The sequence below is a fragment of the Eurosta solidaginis genome, chromosome 5 (genome assembly GCF_040869045.1).
Source record: "Eurosta solidaginis isolate ZX-2024a chromosome 5, ASM4086904v1, whole genome shotgun sequence".
Taxonomy (NCBI): Eukaryota; Metazoa; Arthropoda; class Insecta; order Diptera; family Tephritidae; genus Eurosta; species Eurosta solidaginis.
Genome location: NC_090323.1, coordinates 142,635,109 through 142,656,948, shown reverse-complemented (window position 1 = coordinate 142,656,948; position 21,840 = coordinate 142,635,109). Strand labels below are relative to the sequence as shown.

Here is a 21,840-nt window from a genome sequence, read left to right as displayed (position 1 = left end):
AGTCTTGGCACACGGTTAGGGTTATTTTCATTCCGAAAGCCGGCAGAAGCTCTCATGTATCACCTAAGGATTTCAGGCCAATCAGTCTCTCGTCGTTTCTTCTTAAGACGTTTGAGCGGTTGATTGACCTGTACCTACGGGAAAGGATACCTCGGGGGTTACTGTCGGCTTCACAACATGCGTACTGCAAGGGCAGATCGACGGAAACGGCTCTCCATTCGATTGTAAAGCAAATAGAGGGGTCCCTAGAACACAAAGAGTATGCTCTGGGTGCCTTTCTAGACATCGAGGGAGCTTTTAACAATGTCTTACCGGGGTCAATCGAAAGAGCTCTGGTGGGTTTAGGAGTCGAGGCGGCTCTGGTTGAATTTATTAGCAAACTTCTATGCGGCAGAATTGTCGCAGCGGAGTGGGGAGGGGCCATAATTAAGAGGAAGGTGTGCAGGGGCACGCCACAGGGGGGTGTCCTATCTCCTCTCCTCTGGGTTGTGGTAGTCAACGAGCTTCTTGTGGAGCTGGAAGCCAATGGTTGTCGGGTGGTTGCCTATGCAGATGACCTCGCTATCCTAGTCAGAGGCAAATTTCTGGGCGCCCTGCGCGATGTTCTTCAGGGCTACCTGGATACTGTGGCTAGGTGGGCTGAATCATGTGGATTGGCGGTCAACCCGGGAAAAACGGAATTGGTCCTTTTCACAAGAAGATATAAGGTGCCCGATTTCAGAACTCCCTCGATTGCAGGGGTACCGTTGGTACTTTCTGATAGGGTTAAATATTTGGGGATTGTTTTGGACAAGAAACTGTCCTGGAGACCCAATGCGGAAGATCGGGCCAGGAAGGCCGCCATTGCCTTGTACTGCTGCAGAGGAGCTATCGGAAAGAGATGGGGACTCTCGCCAAGAATAGTACACTGGCTTTATGAGATGGTGGTCAAACCGATTCTGCTATATGGGGTGCTGGTCTGGTGGAAAGCACTGGACACGGCGAGCACCTCCAAAATGTTAGTGTCAGTGCAACGGACGGCGCTGATCGGTATCAGTGGCGCTCTCAGAACAACGCCTACCTTGGCACTGAACGTCATGCTGAACATATACCCAGTAGATATTGCGGGAAAGGCGGCCGCGGCAAGGTCGTTGGTCAGGCTTCGTGATATGGGATATAGACTTTCTGACCGCGGACACTCTAGCCTTCTTACCAGTTTCGACTTCATCCCGGACAGAACGGACTACTGTATGCCGATAACAGCTCCCTATACAACCTTCACCCCAGTTATTCCAGAGAGAGAGGATTGGGGAAGAGGAATTATCTGGGGCATGGGACCGGTTAACTTGTTCACGGATGGGTCAAAGCTGGATGGAAAGGTTGGTGGGGGGGTCTTTTGTCAAGAGCTAAATTTAAGCCGCAAGTTTAAGTTGGCTGATCACTGCAGTGTATTCCAAGCGGAAATTGCTGCGATTAAGGATGCGGTGGATGGAATGCTATCCAGTGCTACCACGGTTAGGGAATTTAACATCTACTCTGATAGCCAATCGGCTATCAAGGCCTTGAGCTCAACTACAGTGCGATCGAGGGTGGTCTGGGAGTGCCTGACCTCGCTTGCGATTGCATCGAATTATTTTACAATTAAGATTATCTGGGTCCCGGGCCATAGTGATATCCCGGGTAACTGTCAAGCGGATCTCTTAGCCCGCATCGGTACAACTGAACCGGATGAAGATGGCTGTAGGGACTTCGGGATCCCGCTGGCCACCTGTGGATTGCTCCTCCATAGCTGGGCCTCGAATCAGCTCAGCAAACGTTGGGCGGATACCACGTCTTGCAGGGTAGCAAGATCTTTCTGGCCGAAAGTGGATGGCAGGAGGTCTGCTGAAATAATTGGGTTCACTAAGGCTCACCTATCAATGGTCATTGGGGTTTTGACAGGGCACTGTCCCATGGGTATCCATGCGGTACGTCTCAATATACTGGAAACTCCATCCTGCTGCAGCTGTATGGAGGATGATGAGGTGGAATCACCAAATCACTTTATGCTTGATTGTCCAGCTTTTGCCAGAATTAGGCGAAAGTACTTCGGTCGCGACTCACTTGGATCTCCCGAGGATATATCCAAAGTTGAGATCGGTATCATTCGGAGCTTTATCGTTGCTACCCAACGATTCTCTAAGTAGCTGGATCTAGGTCACCGTTATTTTTGGTGTATGTGGTATCACAACGGACCTTCGTGTTGTCCAAGTGAGCTATCCTTATCAGGGAAGCTACCACCTAACCTATCCTATCCTATCCTAAAGTACTACTATAAGGTTCCGAAATGATCATAAGCATAAGTATCAATAGGATTTTCTCGTACAATTCGCTTATCATCCATATTGCTTAGAGCTACTTTATAAATATTTTGTGTATTAGCCGTATGTAATTTAGATCTAAATGTATACATTGATGCATTATACAATTTATTTTCCAACAGACATTTTCTAAAATCACTTAAACTCAATGTAGAAGTTACACACTTTTTTATTCCCTTAATTTTTTTAGTTTCATTTATATCGTTATCAATTTTAAATGAATACATTTTTGCTCTTAAACCTATAAACTCTTTTATTAACTTCCCATTACATTCATCCTTCATCATACCTAGAACCTTCTTATTCAACTGAGGAAAATTAAAAATATTTTCCTTTGGATATGAGGATGTATCGAAAAATTTTGAAATATCATCACGAATATCATTGTAAAAGTCATCAGTTTGAATATCATATATGAATGAATCAGTATCCATATAATTCAAAACAATATTATTTTTATATTTCTCTTTGATATAATCATAATGAAAACTATACATTTTAAATTTAGAAAGTTCTAATACGGTAATACCAATATGTATTGGTTTATTGTACAGAGTTGACACTTGTTTCAATTGAATCGCTATCAAATTATTAGAAAATTTGCTTAGACTATGAATATTTGGTTTTGCTATTAAGGCCCTAGCACCTAATTTGTTCCTACCTCTTCCTCCAATACTAGTATTTTCCCAATCTTGTACTAATTTAACATCTACTATTTATCTACATTTTCCATAGTTTTCCCATACACAGCATTATTCAATAATTTAAAGAAATTTTACTCAAACTTATTTGCTGCTAATGTTCTATGATAATTATTTAAATCAATATATTTTTTTAGCCAATCTGATTGATTAAATTGTAGAATTCTATGACTTTTGTTTAATACAAGTCCATGTTTAATACATTGTTGTAAATTTCTATAATGAATAATATATTTTATTTTGTTTCTCAAATCACCAATCAACTTTGAGTTTTTCATTAAGCCAACTTTTTTATTTTCAAAACAAAATGGTAAATCATTATGAATATTATGTTTACGGCAAAGCTCTGCTAAAGGTAAAAAGCTCTAAGCTTTTTTATACACCACTAAGCTTTTTCTTATGCGCCACCTAGCGGAAGTTAGCCAGAACACAAAGCGGAACCGGAAGTTTAACCAGAACACAAACCTAAAGCTCTAAGCTTAAGAACGTGTGCGCCTAAAAGTAGGTAACGAAATTGTTTTGTTGTATATATATGTGTGTCGGTGTGTATATACTTTTCCTTTCTCATTTTTCCTTTCTCCACTTGGGCTAGAACCCGCATTCACATACTACTAAAATCATTTACACAATTTGTATAAATTTAAGCGCCAAATACACGACACGAACATTTCCGCGAACATTCCGCAATCTTGTTCGCAGCTTTGGCCATACACCATACGAACTTTTGGCCAAACATTTGTTCTCTTTCAGACAGCGATGAATACGGACAACAATTGTGCTGCAGCAATATTGCTCGCTGTGGCAATTAATGTTCGCGTAAATGTTCGTGTCGTGTATTTGGCGCTTTACGCGCACATTTCATTAGGGGGACTCATGTAACCGTATAAATGCCTTATAAAGTGTGTAAACGTATAAATTTATCTAGTGCGTAAACGAACTGTCAAATTTTGTATGAAAAATCATTTAAACAATTTGTATAAAATTACGCGCACATTTCATTGTGTAAACGCGGCAAACTCAAAGGAATGCAAAACCTTGCAAACATTACAGCAGGCATTTTCATCAGAAATCTCCAACATCAGCAAGGCATTTACAAGAATATCTTAGTAAAGACGTTTTAGTTTTGATTTTTCACTTAATCTTGGCATTTTTTAATTTTCATTTCATTTCATTTATTTCAGTCAATGGTACAAAACCTTACAGACTAGACATACAAAATTTCTAAAGATAAAACTTAATAACACTTAAAAATAATTTGATTGCAAATTAGCCAAAAATATGCATATAGCAAAAATATGGATCTGGACTGAGCAAAATCTAGATTGAGAGTTATGAAAATTCGATTGAATTCTGCAAGCGACCTTGTAATGGGTGCGTACAATAAATAGTTAGATCTAAGCGTTTTAACGTGAAACGGAACTTGAGTACGTAGGACCCTTTGGGGCACATTAAAGACAATTTGCTCAAGAAGGTTAGGACAATTTATCATGCCAGAAATTATATCATAAACAAACATGAGAGAGTGTATTATGCGCCTCGACTTAAGCGATTTAAGGTTAATTAATAGGCAGCGGGCCTCATACGATGGGAATGGCTCAACAAAATGAAGAGGTTGAAGAGAAACCCGGGTAAATCGGCGTTGAATTGTTTCGATCCTGTCGGAGTGTAAAGCATAAATAGGGTTCCAGATTACTGAGGCATACTCTAACTTAGATCTTACAAGGCAATTATAAAGTGATTTTCTAGTGTATGGGTCACGCCTAACGACGCAAGAAGCCCAAGTTAGAATTTGCCTTAGGTACAATATGATTGATGTGATTGACAAAGGTGAACCCTGAGTCAAAAACCACACCTAAATCCCGATACTCATGTACATTAGATAGAGGGATGTTAGAAATAGTGTAAGTAGTGGCAATTGGATTAACAATTTTGGCAAAAGTCATTTGGAAGCATTTCTTTGTGTGGAGCGACAGTTTATTTCTCACACTCCAATCAGATAGCTTATTTATATCGCTTTGCAATGATAATGTATCTGGCAAGCAGGTTATTTCATAAAAAATTTTTAAATCATCCGCATATAGTAAGATTTTTGAAGTACTAAAACAAGTTTTAATATCATTAATAAAAAGTAGAAATAGCAATGGGCCAAGAATACTACCCTGAGGCACACCAGAAGTGGCCACGTAGGGGTACGATTTAGTATGACTAATTTCAACATATGAGACTCGATTAGACAGGTAAGAGTTTAACCAAGAAATAAGAGTTGAATGGAACCCAAACTCTTCTAACTTCAATAAGAGAATGCTATGTACAACGGTATCGAAAGCTTTCGAAAAGTCTGTATAAACAACATCGACTTGATGACGAGATTTAAAGGCTGAGATGTAATATTGGGAAAATTCAGCAAAGTTTGTAACTGGGGAGCGACCGCAGACAAACCCTTGCTGATGCCGATCAATTATTTCTTTTACAAAGAAATACAATTTATCTTTCACCACCTTTTCAAAAAGTTTAGAGCAGGTGGTGAGTTTAGAAATAGGCCTAAAGTTTCGTACATCATTTTTGTTACCAGATTTGAACATCGGAGAGACTGATGCAACTTTCCACCGATCAATAAAATCACCTTTGGCAAGGGAAAGATTAAAAATATGCTTTAAAGGCACACTGAGAGAGGAACTGCACTGTTTTAGTAAAAATGGGGAAAAACCATCCAAATCTGTTTTTGTTGAGGGCTGTAAAAAAGAAATGCTGTTCATAATATCAAGCTTAGATACCGCCAAAGTTCCAAGGTCAAGAGAACTTGGAGAACAACTGGTATTTGAGGCACTTCCACTGTCATGGACAAAATTTGGACTAAAAAGATCGGCAAATAAATTAGCGGTATCAGATAAACACTGAGAATGCTTATCATCGAAAGTCACACAGGTGGGAATGTTTGTGCAACCTTTTTTTGAACGTACGAAGTTCCAAAAAGGTTTCGGGTTGGATTTAAGTTCAACTTCATACCGAGCGATGTATTGATTGTATAGCTCTTTATCAAGAGCATTAAACTCTCTTGAAAGTCTACAATACTCATCTTTAAAATTACAGTTACCAGTAGATTTGTGCAGGTTAAAATATTTGTTTCGCTTATTTTTAAGCCTTTTTAGGTTTTTTGTATACCAGGGGAGTTTGTGTATACGGGCGGGGCGTACGGGTACAATGCTGCAAACTACTTCTAAAACGTTGATAAGAAAAATATCATAACATTCAGCGACTGATTTCGAATTGAAGAGACTTTCCCAGTTTACATTCAAAAGCCTATCATTCACGTCGTCAAAGTTAACTCCTCTAAAGTCATAAGCACGCGGTTCATTGAGAGAAACTGGACTAAAATTTAGCACTTCTAGAGTTATTGAGAGAGGAACATGGTGCATGTCCGAGCTACAGAGTGGAAATTCACACTCATCTAAATTGAAACTTAGGTTATCATCAACAAAGACAAGATCTAAAATATTATTCAGCCGGTTAGGCAGATAATTAATTTGGATAAGATTGACACTAAATAAGCTATCAAGAAAATTGATCTCATGAGAATAATTAATATTAGTAGGAGTGAGTATATTTTTGTCTAAGAAGTTAGACCAAATAATTTTATTAAGGTTAATGTCGCCAAGAATACAGAAATGGCTTTCTAAATTCCTTTCACAGATGTTAACAATATTATCTACATGTGAATTATATAAAGATTCATCACTATTAGGTGGAATATATGAAACACAGAAAAATACTTTACCAAAGTCGCCAAAAATGCAAACACTTAATTGATCCAGAAAGGAATCATTATTATAAAGTTGAATCATAGAAGAACGTTATCGCTATTAAAATACCACCACCTCTGAATAAGCCCGTCTTATCGGAATCACGATCCTTACGATAAGTCTCAAACAAAAGTGGATCAAAAAATTCACTATCAAAAAATTCATTATTAAGCCATGTTTCCACAAGTACGAAGACATCAAACTCACACCGTGACGTTGCTAGAAAAATGTCCTAACTTTTTGTACGCATGCCAGAAATATTTTGGAAAAATATATTTAATTTATTCACCGCACAGGATGAAGAATAGTTATTTATCTTTATAACATTATCTGAGTTAGTAGAACGACAGCTATTCTTTTTGTCGTAAACGAAATCTACTAACATTAATTCCCGCCGGCCACAGACTCTCATCTAAGAGTTTACTCAGATAATCCTCTGAGACACCTAACTTAAAATTAACACTACGCAAATTCTCAAGAGAGACATCTTTTTTGACAAGCAAAGAACAATTGAGATGATATCTAGGAATCTCAAATTTATTTACTACAAAATCAATAACATTATCAACAGTAACTGAAGGTTTAAATGCCGATAAATGCAGCCACTCCTTTTTATTTTTGATGAAAACAGAAAGTTCAGTTGACGTGGAATTACTTCCAGTTAAAATATGCTTAGCTTTGACATGTTTCTTTTTATCAGAGAATTTAAACACAATGAGAAGGCGTTATTTTGGCATCCACTGCTTACGATCCATTTGCATGTGTCACGTCTTGCACTTCACCACTATTCCCCAAATTCATGTTAACTTAACAGGGTGCAAGACGTAACAGAAAATTCTCTTAACGATTTCCTCTGTTCGTCTGTTACCAAAAAATCTCTGATCAGAGCAAATATATTGGAAATTTTAATTCTCTGATTTTTTGTAAATAAATTATGATGGTTGGAAGGTTGAAGTCTTCGGCACAGCCGAAGACAGTCCTGTCCTTACTTGTTTTTTTTTATATTCAAAGTGTGAATTTGAATCTGTGCCTATGATTCAGGGCAAAACAAAAACAAAAGTGCTACAAGTGTATAGGGGTTGAGCAGCTCCGATGTAAAGAAATATTTTGACAAGTATAAAATGCATTATTCAGTCAACAAATATAGTCAAAAAAGATTCAGAAAGCTGAATTAAAAATTATTATAAATTTTTGATATCCTAAAGTAAACACATTTGATTCAAATCTGATTCCAAAATGTGGTTGAAAAAATATATTCAGTGTTTGATCATCTAAAGTATTCATATTTGATTATTTCTTTTGTTCAATTGTATGGTAACTCATTATTTTGTCAGAAAGAATAATCAAATTATATTGATATGTAGGGAAATTGAAAATTTAATCACCTAAATGGTGAGTGGGTATAAACAAACCCATTTCCCACCCACTTCATTGATATCAATATATCCATGCATAAGCTAACAAATGTTTGTACATACACATGTTCAAATAAAAGACAAACTGTTTCAATCAACCACTTCCTACAAAAACTATTCTTACGCACAAGCATATGTACAAATCTATGTTCATATGTAAGCTAAGAAATATTTTTATATTCGCATGTTGACAAACAAAACAAAATTCACTTCAACCATCCAACCATACGCACAAGCACACATACATATGTACATATGTATGCTCATGTTTTGTATGTAAATCGCAAAATCCTGAAAACTAGCTTCCTCTTGATTTTTCATTCATAAATGCTTCTTCTTAAGTTGTCCGAATTGGTGATAGAATTCGGCAACATAGCATTTTGCAATTCGGCAACATGGCATTTGATAAAATCGTCAGAAGACAAATTTTTGCGATTTTATAAATTCCAACTTCGATGCATATTGGGGGTATTCATTATGACGAGCATAACTACTTTCATAACCCCGCACTTTTCCTTTGAAATAATACCAAACTATTTATAAGCCTGTATGAAAGTACTAATATGGTAGTAAAAAATGCAAATAAAGATGCACAGATATTGCCTAGTAAATGTCCACTAACATATTAGCAATATAATCTAAAAATTTCCATCCATTGTTCATATAAATTATTGCAAATAATTTTCTCATATCCTGAATCGCCGAGTTGTCACAGCTTATGGACATTTTTATTTGCTATTTGAAACCCCCTATCATATTCTGCCGAAAAATTGTTCGCGCAGTCACGCAGCCAAATTTGCAGCAACTGTGTTGCAGTTGCTACATGAGAGTGGTGTTTTACCCGTTTCTGGCCCGGATTCGCACTGTGACGTCATACTGTATATGCTGACTTGTTTATCACATGTCAGTACAAAGTAAGAATTTTATATTATTTTCACAGATAAAAATTAATATATGGGAGCGGCGAAATAAATTAAAGTAATTTTGCGAAGAAATATAACATTATTTCGCAAAAGAGCAATAAATTCGTTTATTTAAATTTTATAATAAATTCCCCTTTTAGCTGTGAGTTATTAAAGGTATAAACGGCAACACTTTTAACCACCGACGACACATAATTTGGCTCGTGCCTATTGTATTTCGTCGGCTAATTGCTACGAGCATTGATATTTACATATCCATGGCCGTATACGCGGATTGTCATAATTGATTTGGTCGCTTCATAACGCGGAAAGAGACAAGTTGTTTTATTAATAACTTAAGACACTGCCACAGCATCAAAGCGACCAAGCTTTTTATACATGTCTGCCTTTAATTGGAGTATTATTGAATATGTATATATGTATGTACATTTGTACTTTTTGCTTTGGTTTGTATTTTCATACATATATATTCAATGATACAATGCTCAACATCTGATCAACAGGCACATGTCTTTTGTGTATTGTTGGTTTTATTTACATATTTAAGGGTTGATTTGACGCAGGTCAAATGTATTTAAGTTTGACTTGGCTTATCAAACCGCCTTTGAAAATATTCAAGTACATAGGTACTTACATCATTGTACTGAATAACACATATAAAATGCTTTAGGAAATTTCTTTATAGATACCTCCCCTCCCACCCATAGTCCAAATAATAACTAAATATTTTTTTTATTTATTCAATTGTTATCAAATATTTTATTTATTTCAATTTTTCAGTTTATTAATAATTCATACTTCATGGTTAATATGCATACATTTTATGCAAATTAACGTTTTATAAATATGCAATGGATTTCGTGTGCACAGAAATTCCAAGTGTGCAAATGCCGTCGGCAAAACACTATTTGCATGCATATTTCAATTTGCATACATTTTCCTAACATTTTAATTTATTAACAAAAAGGGATGGGATAATTCATAAATGTATGATTAATTTACATACATTTCATGAAAGGGCATATTTTGGGTATATGAATAGGTTTTTGTTTGTAAAGAAATAAGCAAAATTTCTGCAATTTGCATCAACATAAAACAAGCAAATATATTGCTATTATTATATTAATTAAGTTCAAATTTATATTAAACCATAAAACAAGCAAATATATTGCTACAATTAATAAAATTTAAATTTAATTAATCCTACTAAATACCTATATTCCCACAAAGAAATCATATTAAGAGAAATCCAGAGAATTTATACACCAGCTGAAACTGTTGACAGAGAATTTTCTGCTGTTAACTGGTTAACATTGAAATTGGATTGTGTGTGGTGAAGTGCAAGACGTGTTCACATGCAAAAAAGTTGGAATCTAGCAAAAACGCCTTCTCATTGTGTTTAAATTCTCTGTTTTTATGTGATGTTGTTTGTTTTGAATACTCAGCAAAACGGCGACTACTATTATCAACAGCAGCAGAAGAATCGAAAAAAGCATCGCCTGCTTGATTGTGAGCTTCAGGAACAGCAGGGAAACAACAGCTTGAGCAGCAGCAGAAGAGCTTAACAAAGTAGCACTCGAAAGAGTATCAACGCCAACATTGTTCTCCTCAGTGGCAGAGCTAGCTTGACTAGCACTCAAAGGTGATGTGATTTGATTGTTTGTGTTATCAGCCGACTCAGTGGCCAACTCAGCACCATTTAATTTTATAGCAACACTTCTTTGAGAGCGTAGATTGTATGGAATGCTGGTAGACTTTTCAGGTGGATTGCACTGAGACGAGTTAGTTACAGCAGAGAATTTAAACACAATGAGAAGGCGTTATTTTGGCATCCACTGCTTACGATCCATTTGCATGTGTCACGTCTTGCACTTCACCACTATTCCCCAAATTCATGTTAACTTAACAGGGTGCAAGACGTAACAGAAAATTCTCTTAACGATTTCCTCTGTTCGTCTGTTACCAAAAAATCTCTGATCAGAGCAAATATATTGGAAATTTTAATTCTCTGATTTTTTGTAAATAAATTATGATGGTTGGAAGGTTGAAGTCTTCGGCACAGCCGAAGACAGTCCTGTCCTTACTTGTTTTTTTTTATATTCAAAGTGTGAATTTGAATCTGTGCCTATGATTCAGGGCAAAACAAAAACAAAAGTGCTACAAGTGTATAGGGGTTGAGCAGCTCCGATGTAAAGAAATATTTTGACAAGTATAAAATGCATTATTCAGTCAACAAATATAGTCAAAAAAGATTCAGAAAGCTGAATTAAAAATTATTATAAATTTTTGATATCCTAAAGTAAACACATTTGATTCAAATCTGATTCCAAAATGTGGTTGAAAAAATATATTCAGTGTTTGATCATCTAAAGTATTCATATTTGATTATTTCTTTTGTTCAATTGTATGGTAACTCATTATTTTGTCAGAAAGAATAATCAAATTATATTGATATGTAGGGAAATTGAAAATTTAATCACCTAAATGGTGAGTGGGTATAAACAAACCCATTTCCCACCCACTTCATTGATATCAATATATCCATGCATAAGCTAACAAATGTTTGTACATACACATGTTCAAATAAAAGACAAACTGTTTCAATCAACCACTTCCTACAAAAACTATTCTTACGCACAAGCATATGTACAAATCTATGTTCATATGTAAGCTAAGAAATATTTTTATATTCGCATGTTGACAAACAAAACAAAATTCACTTCAACCATCCAACCATACGCACAAGCACACATACATATGTACATATGTATGCTCATGTTTTGTATGTAAATCGCAAAATCCTGAAAACTAGCTTCCTCTTGATTTTTCATTCATAAATGCTTCTTCTTAAGTTGTCCGAATTGGTGATAGAATTCGGCAACATAGCATTTTGCAATTCGGCAACATGGCATTTGATAAAATCGTCAGAAGACAAATTTTTGCGATTTTATAAATTCCAACTTCGATGCATATTGGGGGTATTCATTATGACGAGCATAACTACTTTCATAACCCCGCACTTTTCCTTTGAAATAATACCAAACTATTTATAAGCCTGTATGAAAGTACTAATATGGTAGTAAAAAATGCAAATAAAGATGCACAGATATTGCCTAGTAAATGTCCACTAACATATTAGCAATATAATCTAAAAATTTCCATCCATTGTTCATATAAATTATTGCAAATAATTTTCTCATATCCTGAATCGCCGAGTTGTCACAGCTTATGGACATTTTTATTTGCTATTTGAAACCCCCTATCATATTCTGCCGAAAAATTGTTCGCGCAGTCACGCAGCCAAATTTGCAGCAACTGTGTTGCAGTTGCTACATGAGAGTGGTGTTTTACCCGTTTCTGGCCCGGATTCGCACTGTGACGTCATACTGTATATGCTGACTTGTTTATCACATGTCAGTACAAAGTAAGAATTTTATATTATTTTCACAGATAAAAATTAATATATGGGAGCGGCGAAATAAATTAAAGTAATTTTGCGAAGAAATATAACATTATTTCGCAAAAGAGCAATAAATTCGTTTATTTAAATTTTATAATAAATTCCCCTTTTAGCTGTGAGTTATTAAAGGTATAAACGGCAACACTTTTAACCACCGACGACACATAATTTGGCTCGTGCCTATTGTATTTCGTCGGCTAATTGCTACGAGCATTGATATTTACATATCCATGGCCGTATACGCGGATTGTCATAATTGATTTGGTCGCTTCATAACGCGGAAAGAGACAAGTTGTTTTATTAATAACTTAAGACACTGCCACAGCATCAAAGCGACCAAGCTTTTTATACATGTCTGCCTTTAATTGGAGTATTATTGAATATGTATATATGTATGTACATTTGTACTTTTTGCTTTGGTTTGTATTTTCATACATATATATTCAATGATACAATGCTCAACATCTGATCAACAGGCACATGTCTTTTGTGTATTGTTGGTTTTATTTACATATTTAAGGGTTGATTTGACGCAGGTCAAATGTATTTAAGTTTGACTTGGCTTATCAAACCGCCTTTGAAAATATTCAAGTACATAGGTACTTACATCATTGTACTGAATAACACATATAAAATGCTTTAGGAAATTTCTTTATAGATACCTCCCCTCCCACCCATAGTCCAAATAATAACTAAATATTTTTTTTATTTATTCAATTGTTATCAAATATTTTATTTATTTCAATTTTTCAGTTTATTAATAATTCATACTTCATGGTTAATATGCATACATTTTATGCAAATTAACGTTTTATAAATATGCAATGGATTTCGTGTGCACAGAAATTCCAAGTGTGCAAATGCCGTCGGCAAAACACTATTTGCATGCATATTTCAATTTGCATACATTTTCCTAACATTTTAATTTATTAACAAAAAGGGATGGGATAATTCATAAATGTATGATTAATTTACATACATTTCATGAAAGGGCATATTTTGGGTATATGAATAGGTTTTTGTTTGTAAAGAAATAAGCAAAATTTCTGCAATTTGCATCAACATAAAACAAGCAAATATATTGCTATTATTATATTAATTAAGTTCAAATTTATATTAAACCATAAAACAAGCAAATATATTGCTACAATTAATAAAATTTAAATTTAATTAATCCTACTAAATACCTATATTCCCACAAAGAAATCATATTAAGAGAAATCCAGAGAATTTATACACCAGCTGAAACTGTTGACAGAGAATTTTCTGCTGTTAACTGGTTAACATTGAAATTGGATTGTGTGTGGTGAAGTGCAAGACGTGTTCACATGCAAAAAAGTTGGAATCTAGCAAAAACGCCTTCTCATTGTGTTTAAATTCTCTGTTTTTATGTGATGTTGTTTGTTTTGAATACTCAGCAAAACGGCGACTACTATTATCAACAGCAGCAGAAGAATCGAAAAAAGCATCGCCTGCTTGATTGTGAGCTTCAGGAACAGCAGGGAAACAACAGCTTGAGCAGCAGCAGAAGAGCTTAACAAAGTAGCACTCGAAAGAGTATCAACGCCAACATTGTTCTCCTCAGTGGCAGAGCTAGCTTGACTAGCACTCAAAGGTGATGTGATTTGATTGTTTGTGTTATCAGCCGACTCAGTGGCCAACTCAGCACCATTTAATTTTATAGCAACACTTCTTTGAGAGCGTAGATTGTATGGAATGCTGGTAGACTTTTCAGGTGGATTGCACTGAGACGAGTTAGTTACAGTTTTGTTATTGTGCGAAAAATCGTCGAATTTACTCTTTAGAGAGTTAATTTCTTTAGTTAAGTTTGATATCATAGCAAAGAGATTCACTGAGATGTTTAAACAGTTATTGAAGATAAAAAAAATGTTTTTGCAATTAATAAATATTTCAGAAGAATCATCAAATTCAACTTTAACACAATGTTTATGAAATTTAGAGTCACATAATTTACAGGTAACACAGGTACCGACTTTAATGCGAGTAGAACAGTCCAAGCAAGTTATTGTTTGATGCGAAGACATAATGAAAATTGCTTAGAAAAGCGGAGCGAAAATTAATACGTGCGCGCACGACAGTTGACACAGTAATTTGTATAACAATCAAACAATTTTTGCAGGGATGCAGCTTAACGTTAAGCTAATCGTTTATCAAAAAATTTCCACCGTTTTTGTTGAAACACTTCGAAATATTATCGATAAAGAAATTATCAAGATAAATTGTATCTCGTTTTTAACCGAAACGCAAAGCTTTCGTTAACGTTAAAAACGTTAACAAAAACGTCATACTTTATGTTTGAATTGTGCTGGCAATGCTATAGCCATGGTGAAGCCGTAAGGTGGTAACAGCGAGCGGACATACACACACAAACTCCATGTAATTTGTTTGTGTAATCCATTGGTGGTAATGTCAAAAATACTCTGAGAAATGTTCGTACTGTCAAAATCCATGAGAAAAGTTGCAATTAGCTTGGCTAATGCTTTCACCTTTAATGACTCCGCCATCAATCAGCTTTGCCAGCATAGTTTCAAATTAATAATCAACATAAACGATTTGATTTCGTTTTGATAAGGCAGAAAACGAAACAAAATCATTTCGTTAATTTGACGTTCTTAACGTTAATAAACGAAACGAAATGACTTTGTTTCGTTTATTAACGTTAATTATCGTAACGAAATGATATCGGTTCGTTGGTTAAGCATGCCTGAATTTTTGTTTGGCAATAATACAGCTGATAAACAATCAAGTTTATTAAGAGTATTTCTAGGTGCGTTCATATAACAGCGTGTGTAAATGGATATAATTTTACACCTTATAAGTCTATATGCTTTCATGAGTTCCCCTAATGGTTTCTTTGCATTACCAAATCTTATGTCAAAGAGGATAAATATAATAAGAGCCACTAGTCTGCTACGAGTGGCGAGTAACTCGCTGGAAATAAAAAAATTGACATTTTTGAATTGTCTCGCATTTATCCATGCGGTGTATGCACCTTGTGCAGCTGCGATTTTTGGAAAGAGCATTAATTAGTTAAGTAAATACAGTCGGAAAAATAAACACAAATACCCTACGAAAATGTATAGAAGAATCAAATATCTCGCCCAAAAAAAAAAAACAGCGACTACCTCTTAAAAAACATCGAGTAACGTGTGGGGTCTCTTATCATAATTTATCCTCTTTGCTTATGCATTAAATTTTCCAATCAGCTTTTTTTCGTTCAAACATCAATGTTTTCAAGTTTCAGTAAGCAATAAATAATCTTCGAAAAAATTTAATTAAAATTTCCAATTTACATTGAATCTGAAAAATTGTATGCATTAATATTAGCTCCATGATTTATTGGAACATTAATGCAATAAAAAATTAGTGCATTTTTTTAGTTCTGCTGTGGTATTTTTATGGCTAGGGAATTATGGTATCGTGCGATTGATTTCCATAAGTTTGGTTGGATCAGCTGTTTTATATTGATATGTATATGTCAAGTTTGCTAGGCATTTAAATTCCGCGGCACAATGACATTTTTCATATAGATGCGTTTAACACAAGCTTAAGGGCCAACTAATGGTGACTTATAACCATAAAACGATAACCAGATAAAACGGCTGATCAAACCTACCTTATGGAAATCAATGTAATGGATTAATGGTGTCATAACCATACCATAGCCAACCAATTGGTTTTTGGTTTCTCGCCATATCCATAACCTAAAAATATTTGAGTTGGTGAATTTAATAACTTTTTGTAGATTTTATTCATTGTTTTGGATACGTTATTACTAAGAGACTTATTTTTTGTTGAATATGTTTGTAATTTTTTGCATTTTCTTTATTTTTATGAAATTTTCACGACTTTTAGGTTAAGGCACCATTAATCGATCATATTGGAGATGGTTATGGATATGGGTATGGTTACGACTATGGCGTTAGGGTTAAGGAAGTTTAATTGGCCCTTTATGCATTCCAATAACATCGCCACAGTCAACCAAGATGTTGCGTTTGTAAATATGAAGGAACTTCTGACTTGGCAATTAAAGTTTTTACGTCTTGCCCATTCACATACTAAATTTCGCGAAGTACTGTTATAAACATTCTCCCTATACAACAAAAATACTTGGTAACATATTTTGTGTCGTATTCGGTTGTTATATTGCAGTTTTTAATTGCGAAAAGTGTTAGAAAATTTACCAACCATTGGGAAAAATAAGTTCACTTGCAAAGCGTGCCAACACCCTTAGCTAAAGCAAATGTCAAATTCTTCTTCTTATGATTTGCTTGCAACAAAATTTGGGAGTTGGCTACTTTTCAGTATCAGATGGCGCAAGTGTCGCTTAATCTACCTTTCTCCATAAAAATACGTGCAATCTACTCATAATGCATAAGCTTGTGTTTAACTCAGATATATGAAAACTGCTTATGTGTTGTGGCTTTAATCATGCTACGACTTACGCACAAAAGCTCGTTTTTCATCGTCCTCAATGTTGCTGTCATTACGCATACATGCATATATACATATATACATATATTAACGTCACAACTGATAGCCAGTACTGTAGATAACTCTACTGCCGAATTCTCACAATGAAAATCCAGTACACATTCGAACAGCGACAAGTCCAATGCCACTGTGGCAGCGAAAAAGAATAATAAAAAGAACAAACGCAATGAAACAAAATTTATACATAAATGTGAAACTATTTGATATTAATTAGCAGGAATACCAAAACACCAAATTATTTTATGAATATTAACGTAAAACTGCCGCAAATAAAAACGAAAATGAACGATTGAAAAAATAAGCTCAAATCCTACAAAAACTATCTACTGTTGATAGTTTTTAGAGCTTATGCTGATACGATTTAAGTTATGGGTTGAAATAAATGTGGGACGTGAACTTGCAAAGGACATACACAACTCATACACTCATACAAAAATTTGTATTGTGTACGTGGGTTGGGGGAAAAAATTAAATCAAATAAAACAACAATTTGAATTGGAGCAGCTGCAATATACAAAATAAACGAAGATTATAGAGAAAACTCACTTTACTAAAGAATCTAAAATGCAGCAGAGGCGGTGTCGCAATTGTACACGGACAACGCAGAGACTGAAAGTAGCCAGTGAAATAGAAGAAGAAGCGTTATTTGTATAGAATAATCAGAATGGATTAGAGTTGCAAATATTTATTGAGTTACCTAGAAAATGTGGGGCAAATATTAAACACGCCAAGAGTGCACTGGTTAAATTGTCATTTCTACTACTACACCTTCAACTGTGATAACAATGAAAGCAAGGCAATTGTGAATGAAGAAAAAAGAGCCAAAGTGATGTGATTTGATTAGCGGAAGGGTGGGGCGTATGAGTAACTTAAATATAATGTAAACCAAAGAAAAAAACTTTATGTCAAAAATTAAAGTATATTAATAACCCAACAAAGAAATAACTAATACACCAACAAAGCTTTAATGTTTGATGATGAATAACTGTTGTTTATAAATTTGTTTCTGTATCTGTGGGCAAACGGAGTGTTGGCAAAATAGCGCGTTTACATGTTTTTGTGTGTATCAAAAAATGGGTCCAATGACCAAAGAAACATGCCCTGCATTTAAACAAAAGCATACCTATATATGTACACATATACATACATATACCATATGTGTGAATAGTTTGTAGAAATTATTAGAAAGAAACAATTAAATAATATGTTGTAGCTAAATTATAATTATTAGTTATAACAGTGCTTTAGATGTAAACAAAACACCAATTTATTAGAACATATACATATATATATATATATGTATAAATATATATGTTTTGAAAGTATAAAAACAAAAATCACTAAAATATAATACACTTTTAAACCTTTTTTTTGTAAAATCTACGAAACCCTCATGGAAATCGCTAAAATTAAAAAATATAATTTGATTCACATAAAAAAAAAAAACAGTTCCACAACAACAGAGAACAGATCCGTTTCACAAATTTTATACATACATATATGCTCGTATGTGTAAATTCCTGTTTACCAAGACGAATCAACTTTAATAAACCAACAGACTTTACATTTAGTAATGCAATTGCATATTTAAACAAGTATATTTAATTAAACTACGCATAACATTACAAATTTACTTTAAAATCAGCTGCAGCAAAAACAAATAATTTATAAAGAAAAACGAAATAATGTTAGAAATTTAAAAGAGTATTACTCGAAATCAACGCAAAATGGTCAAATTCCTTCAAAAGCAAAACAATTAAGTGCATATAATAATTTAAAACAAAAAAAAATTTTTGGTACTACTACATACTTTATCATTAATATATTGTAAAAAAGCATATAGCTCAAGCACAAAATACGCAAAATAAATTTAGGATTATAATTCCTTGAAAAATAACAGAATTTATATACCCACTTGCAAAGAGTTTTCACTAACAAAAAGCTATTAAAAATATTTAGGGAATTTAATAAGCATATATAGTATAAAAAAATAATAATTAAATAACTGGTTAATACAGAAGTGTTAAAAAAAATATTCGAGTAATTACATACATATATTAAGCATATACAACCTTGTTAATCCGTAGCACCGTACAACCCATTCTTATATACAAGTATGCACAAGTTGAAGTCAGCGTACCACTGAAGCAAATATAATAACTAAATTAGAAATAGTCCAAATTATAGAATATACATATAGAAGACATGGTAAATGTAAAGAATTATGAAAAAAATTAGTAGAATTACTGCATAATATAACAAAATTTATAGACAACTGTTTCGTACAAAATAAAAATAAAAATTAGAAATATTTATTAAATACCTTTATTATACAAAGAGCGTAAAGGAATTACATATACTATCAGCAGCTACTACACAAAAAAACTTAATCACACAAACGTAAATTTAGCATATGGCCGCTGTGGGAGCAGTAAGCGCCGATGGGTGCGTACGCGATGCTATTTAAAATATAAGCAAATATTGAAAAGCGATTTTCATAAACAACAAAAATCAATAAAAGTGAACAATCTTCATATTAGGTTATAAGCTTTAAAAATTACAAGTTAAAAAGAACGTAAATAAATCGTAAGAGAGTGATTTTATTAATCGCAAGATGCGCCTAAAAGGCCACTAATATTTATCGTGATTGGTAATTACTGTAACAGCTCTAAAAAAAATCAAGAACCAAGTAATTAATATTTGCTCAACCGACACACCAAACGCCTATGTCGAAAACAGCTGACTATTCGTATGTGTGTATGTGCGTATTATTTTCATGTCAAAGTCACCGACTATGCGGAGAAAGCACAAGCCAATACAACTTTTTAAAGCTTTAGCATATACACGTTCAAATTTAATAAGCTTTTTTTGTGTGTTATACAGCACCTTTGAAACTGTACATAAACCTGAAAACTTTGTTGTTGTTATAAACAAAATAAAAAAAAAACGCAACAATTAATCGTTGTAAATAAAATAGTCTCCCACCAACAGCCGTTAAAGCAAGTCAATAATTAGCTCAAATATACATATAAAAACGTAAATACATACTTATGTACATATATAAATCATAAACGTTTATAAACTTTATAATCAAAAATATACTTAACAAATTAACAATTGTGTAATGCATCTCAACCCCACCCACATATCTAACAAAACATAAACAATATCACGCTATTACTATTTTTCCCTATATTCTGCACGCTATAAAGACAACAAAAACTTGTAAACGGTGAATCGTGTCTCAACGTGCTTAAATTGAATATGTCCCACATACCCGATGACGCCAGCAGCATGAGTGACGACGTTTTTGAAGATCCCGAAACTACTCAACGTCGTTTTGAAGAAACCGTTCATTATCGCACCGATTTTAGTGGTGGTAGTATTGGGGGCGGTGTGGGTGGCAGCGGTCTAAATACTAGTGTCAGTGTAAGTTGTAATAATGCATACAGTACTGGTTATCCTGGTTATCGTCCACCTGTTAAAGCATTGCAAATATATGCACTTGAAGATGCAGTATTTCATGATGTTGGCGATGATGATAAGTATGAAGATGGTTGGCGTTCCTATCGTTATGATGAAGTTGGCATGTATAACCAACCTCAACAGCAGCCATTCGATGATACTATTAATCACAAGGTAATATTTATTTAAGAAATGCAAACCAATGAACCCAATGAGTCTTTTACTCTTGAGCTCAACTTGCGTGTAATTTGAACACTAAGATGTTTCTTCAACTTCTTATGTTTTTCCTAAATGAATACGATGACTTTCGCCTCTCAATGGGCGGCACTAGTCACCCGTGCGACTTTCCAACTCCATTCCATAAAAAAAAACCAACGGTCTGTACATTTGAATAGATCCTTATTTTTAGTGGAGGAAGCGTTCAAAGTCTCTCTCTCTCGACACTTTAGCCAGCATTAAAATTTCTACCTTCCAAGAACCATTCGGTTGGTTGGCTGAGCACTAGGATTTCCGTCAGCCGCATGGGGTTGGATGAACTGAGGTGAAACCCGTATAAGTATGTACCGGTTTACTCCCATCCTTTCTAACAACATTCCTTGACCAGTAAAGGACAACGAAACGTAATTTAAGTTGTGCGCTTCACTTACATACATATGTACAAATTTTCTATTCTGTTTTAACGCATACATATACATGCCTCTGCGCATTTACGGTGCTTCTTTATTGCTATGGTACTGACCAGGTAGTATGTGTGGCTTTGATTTAGATTCACTGTACCGTAAGGAAGCGCATTTGTTGAAGGAGCCTTGTTGTCAATCCTTGCCTTTCCTGGTTTCGGACTGTCATATGAAGTGGGACCATTAACTTCTTCTTGCTTTGAAGGATCTTTTTTATAAAAAAATGTAAGGCGCAATAACCTCCGAGGAGATTTTTGGCCGAGCCTCTCTTCCAGTTTGCGTCGTGCTCCTTTTTAATTTTTCCTACAAATTGGCGGGACGGGACCTACTTGTTTTATGCCGACTCCGAACGGCATTTGCATGGCGCACGAGTTTTCATTGAAAGAGTTTCATGGCCGATATAAATTCGGAGTGCTTGCCAAACACTGCCGATGGGCGACACGGCTTAGAAAAAAATTATTCTAATTGAAAAAACTTGTTTCTACAATTTCGATGTTGGTGTGCCCGGGGCGTGAATCCAGGATCTTCGGTGTGGTAGAAGGAGC

General features: G+C 34.6%; 1 protein-coding gene across 2 annotated transcripts in view; it reads left to right on the top strand.

Moving 5' to 3' along the window:
• The first annotated feature begins 17,269 nt into the window (after positions 1–17,269).
• The window catches only part of Rab26 (RAS oncogene family member Rab26), a 162,507-nt gene continuing 157,936 nt past the window's right edge, over positions 17,270–21,840 (top strand). Inside the window, exons 1-2 of one of the 2 annotated variants that reach the window (XM_067788920.1) lie at positions 17,270–20,189; positions 20,366–20,792. In XM_067788920.1, the coding sequence (XP_067645021.1) occupies positions 20,418–20,792 (375 nt within the window). In that variant the 5' untranslated portion in view covers positions 17,270–20,189; positions 20,366–20,417. Of the gene's footprint in view, positions 20,793–21,840 lie in introns of both variants that reach the window. The other variant, XM_067788921.1, reaches the window with a different exon arrangement.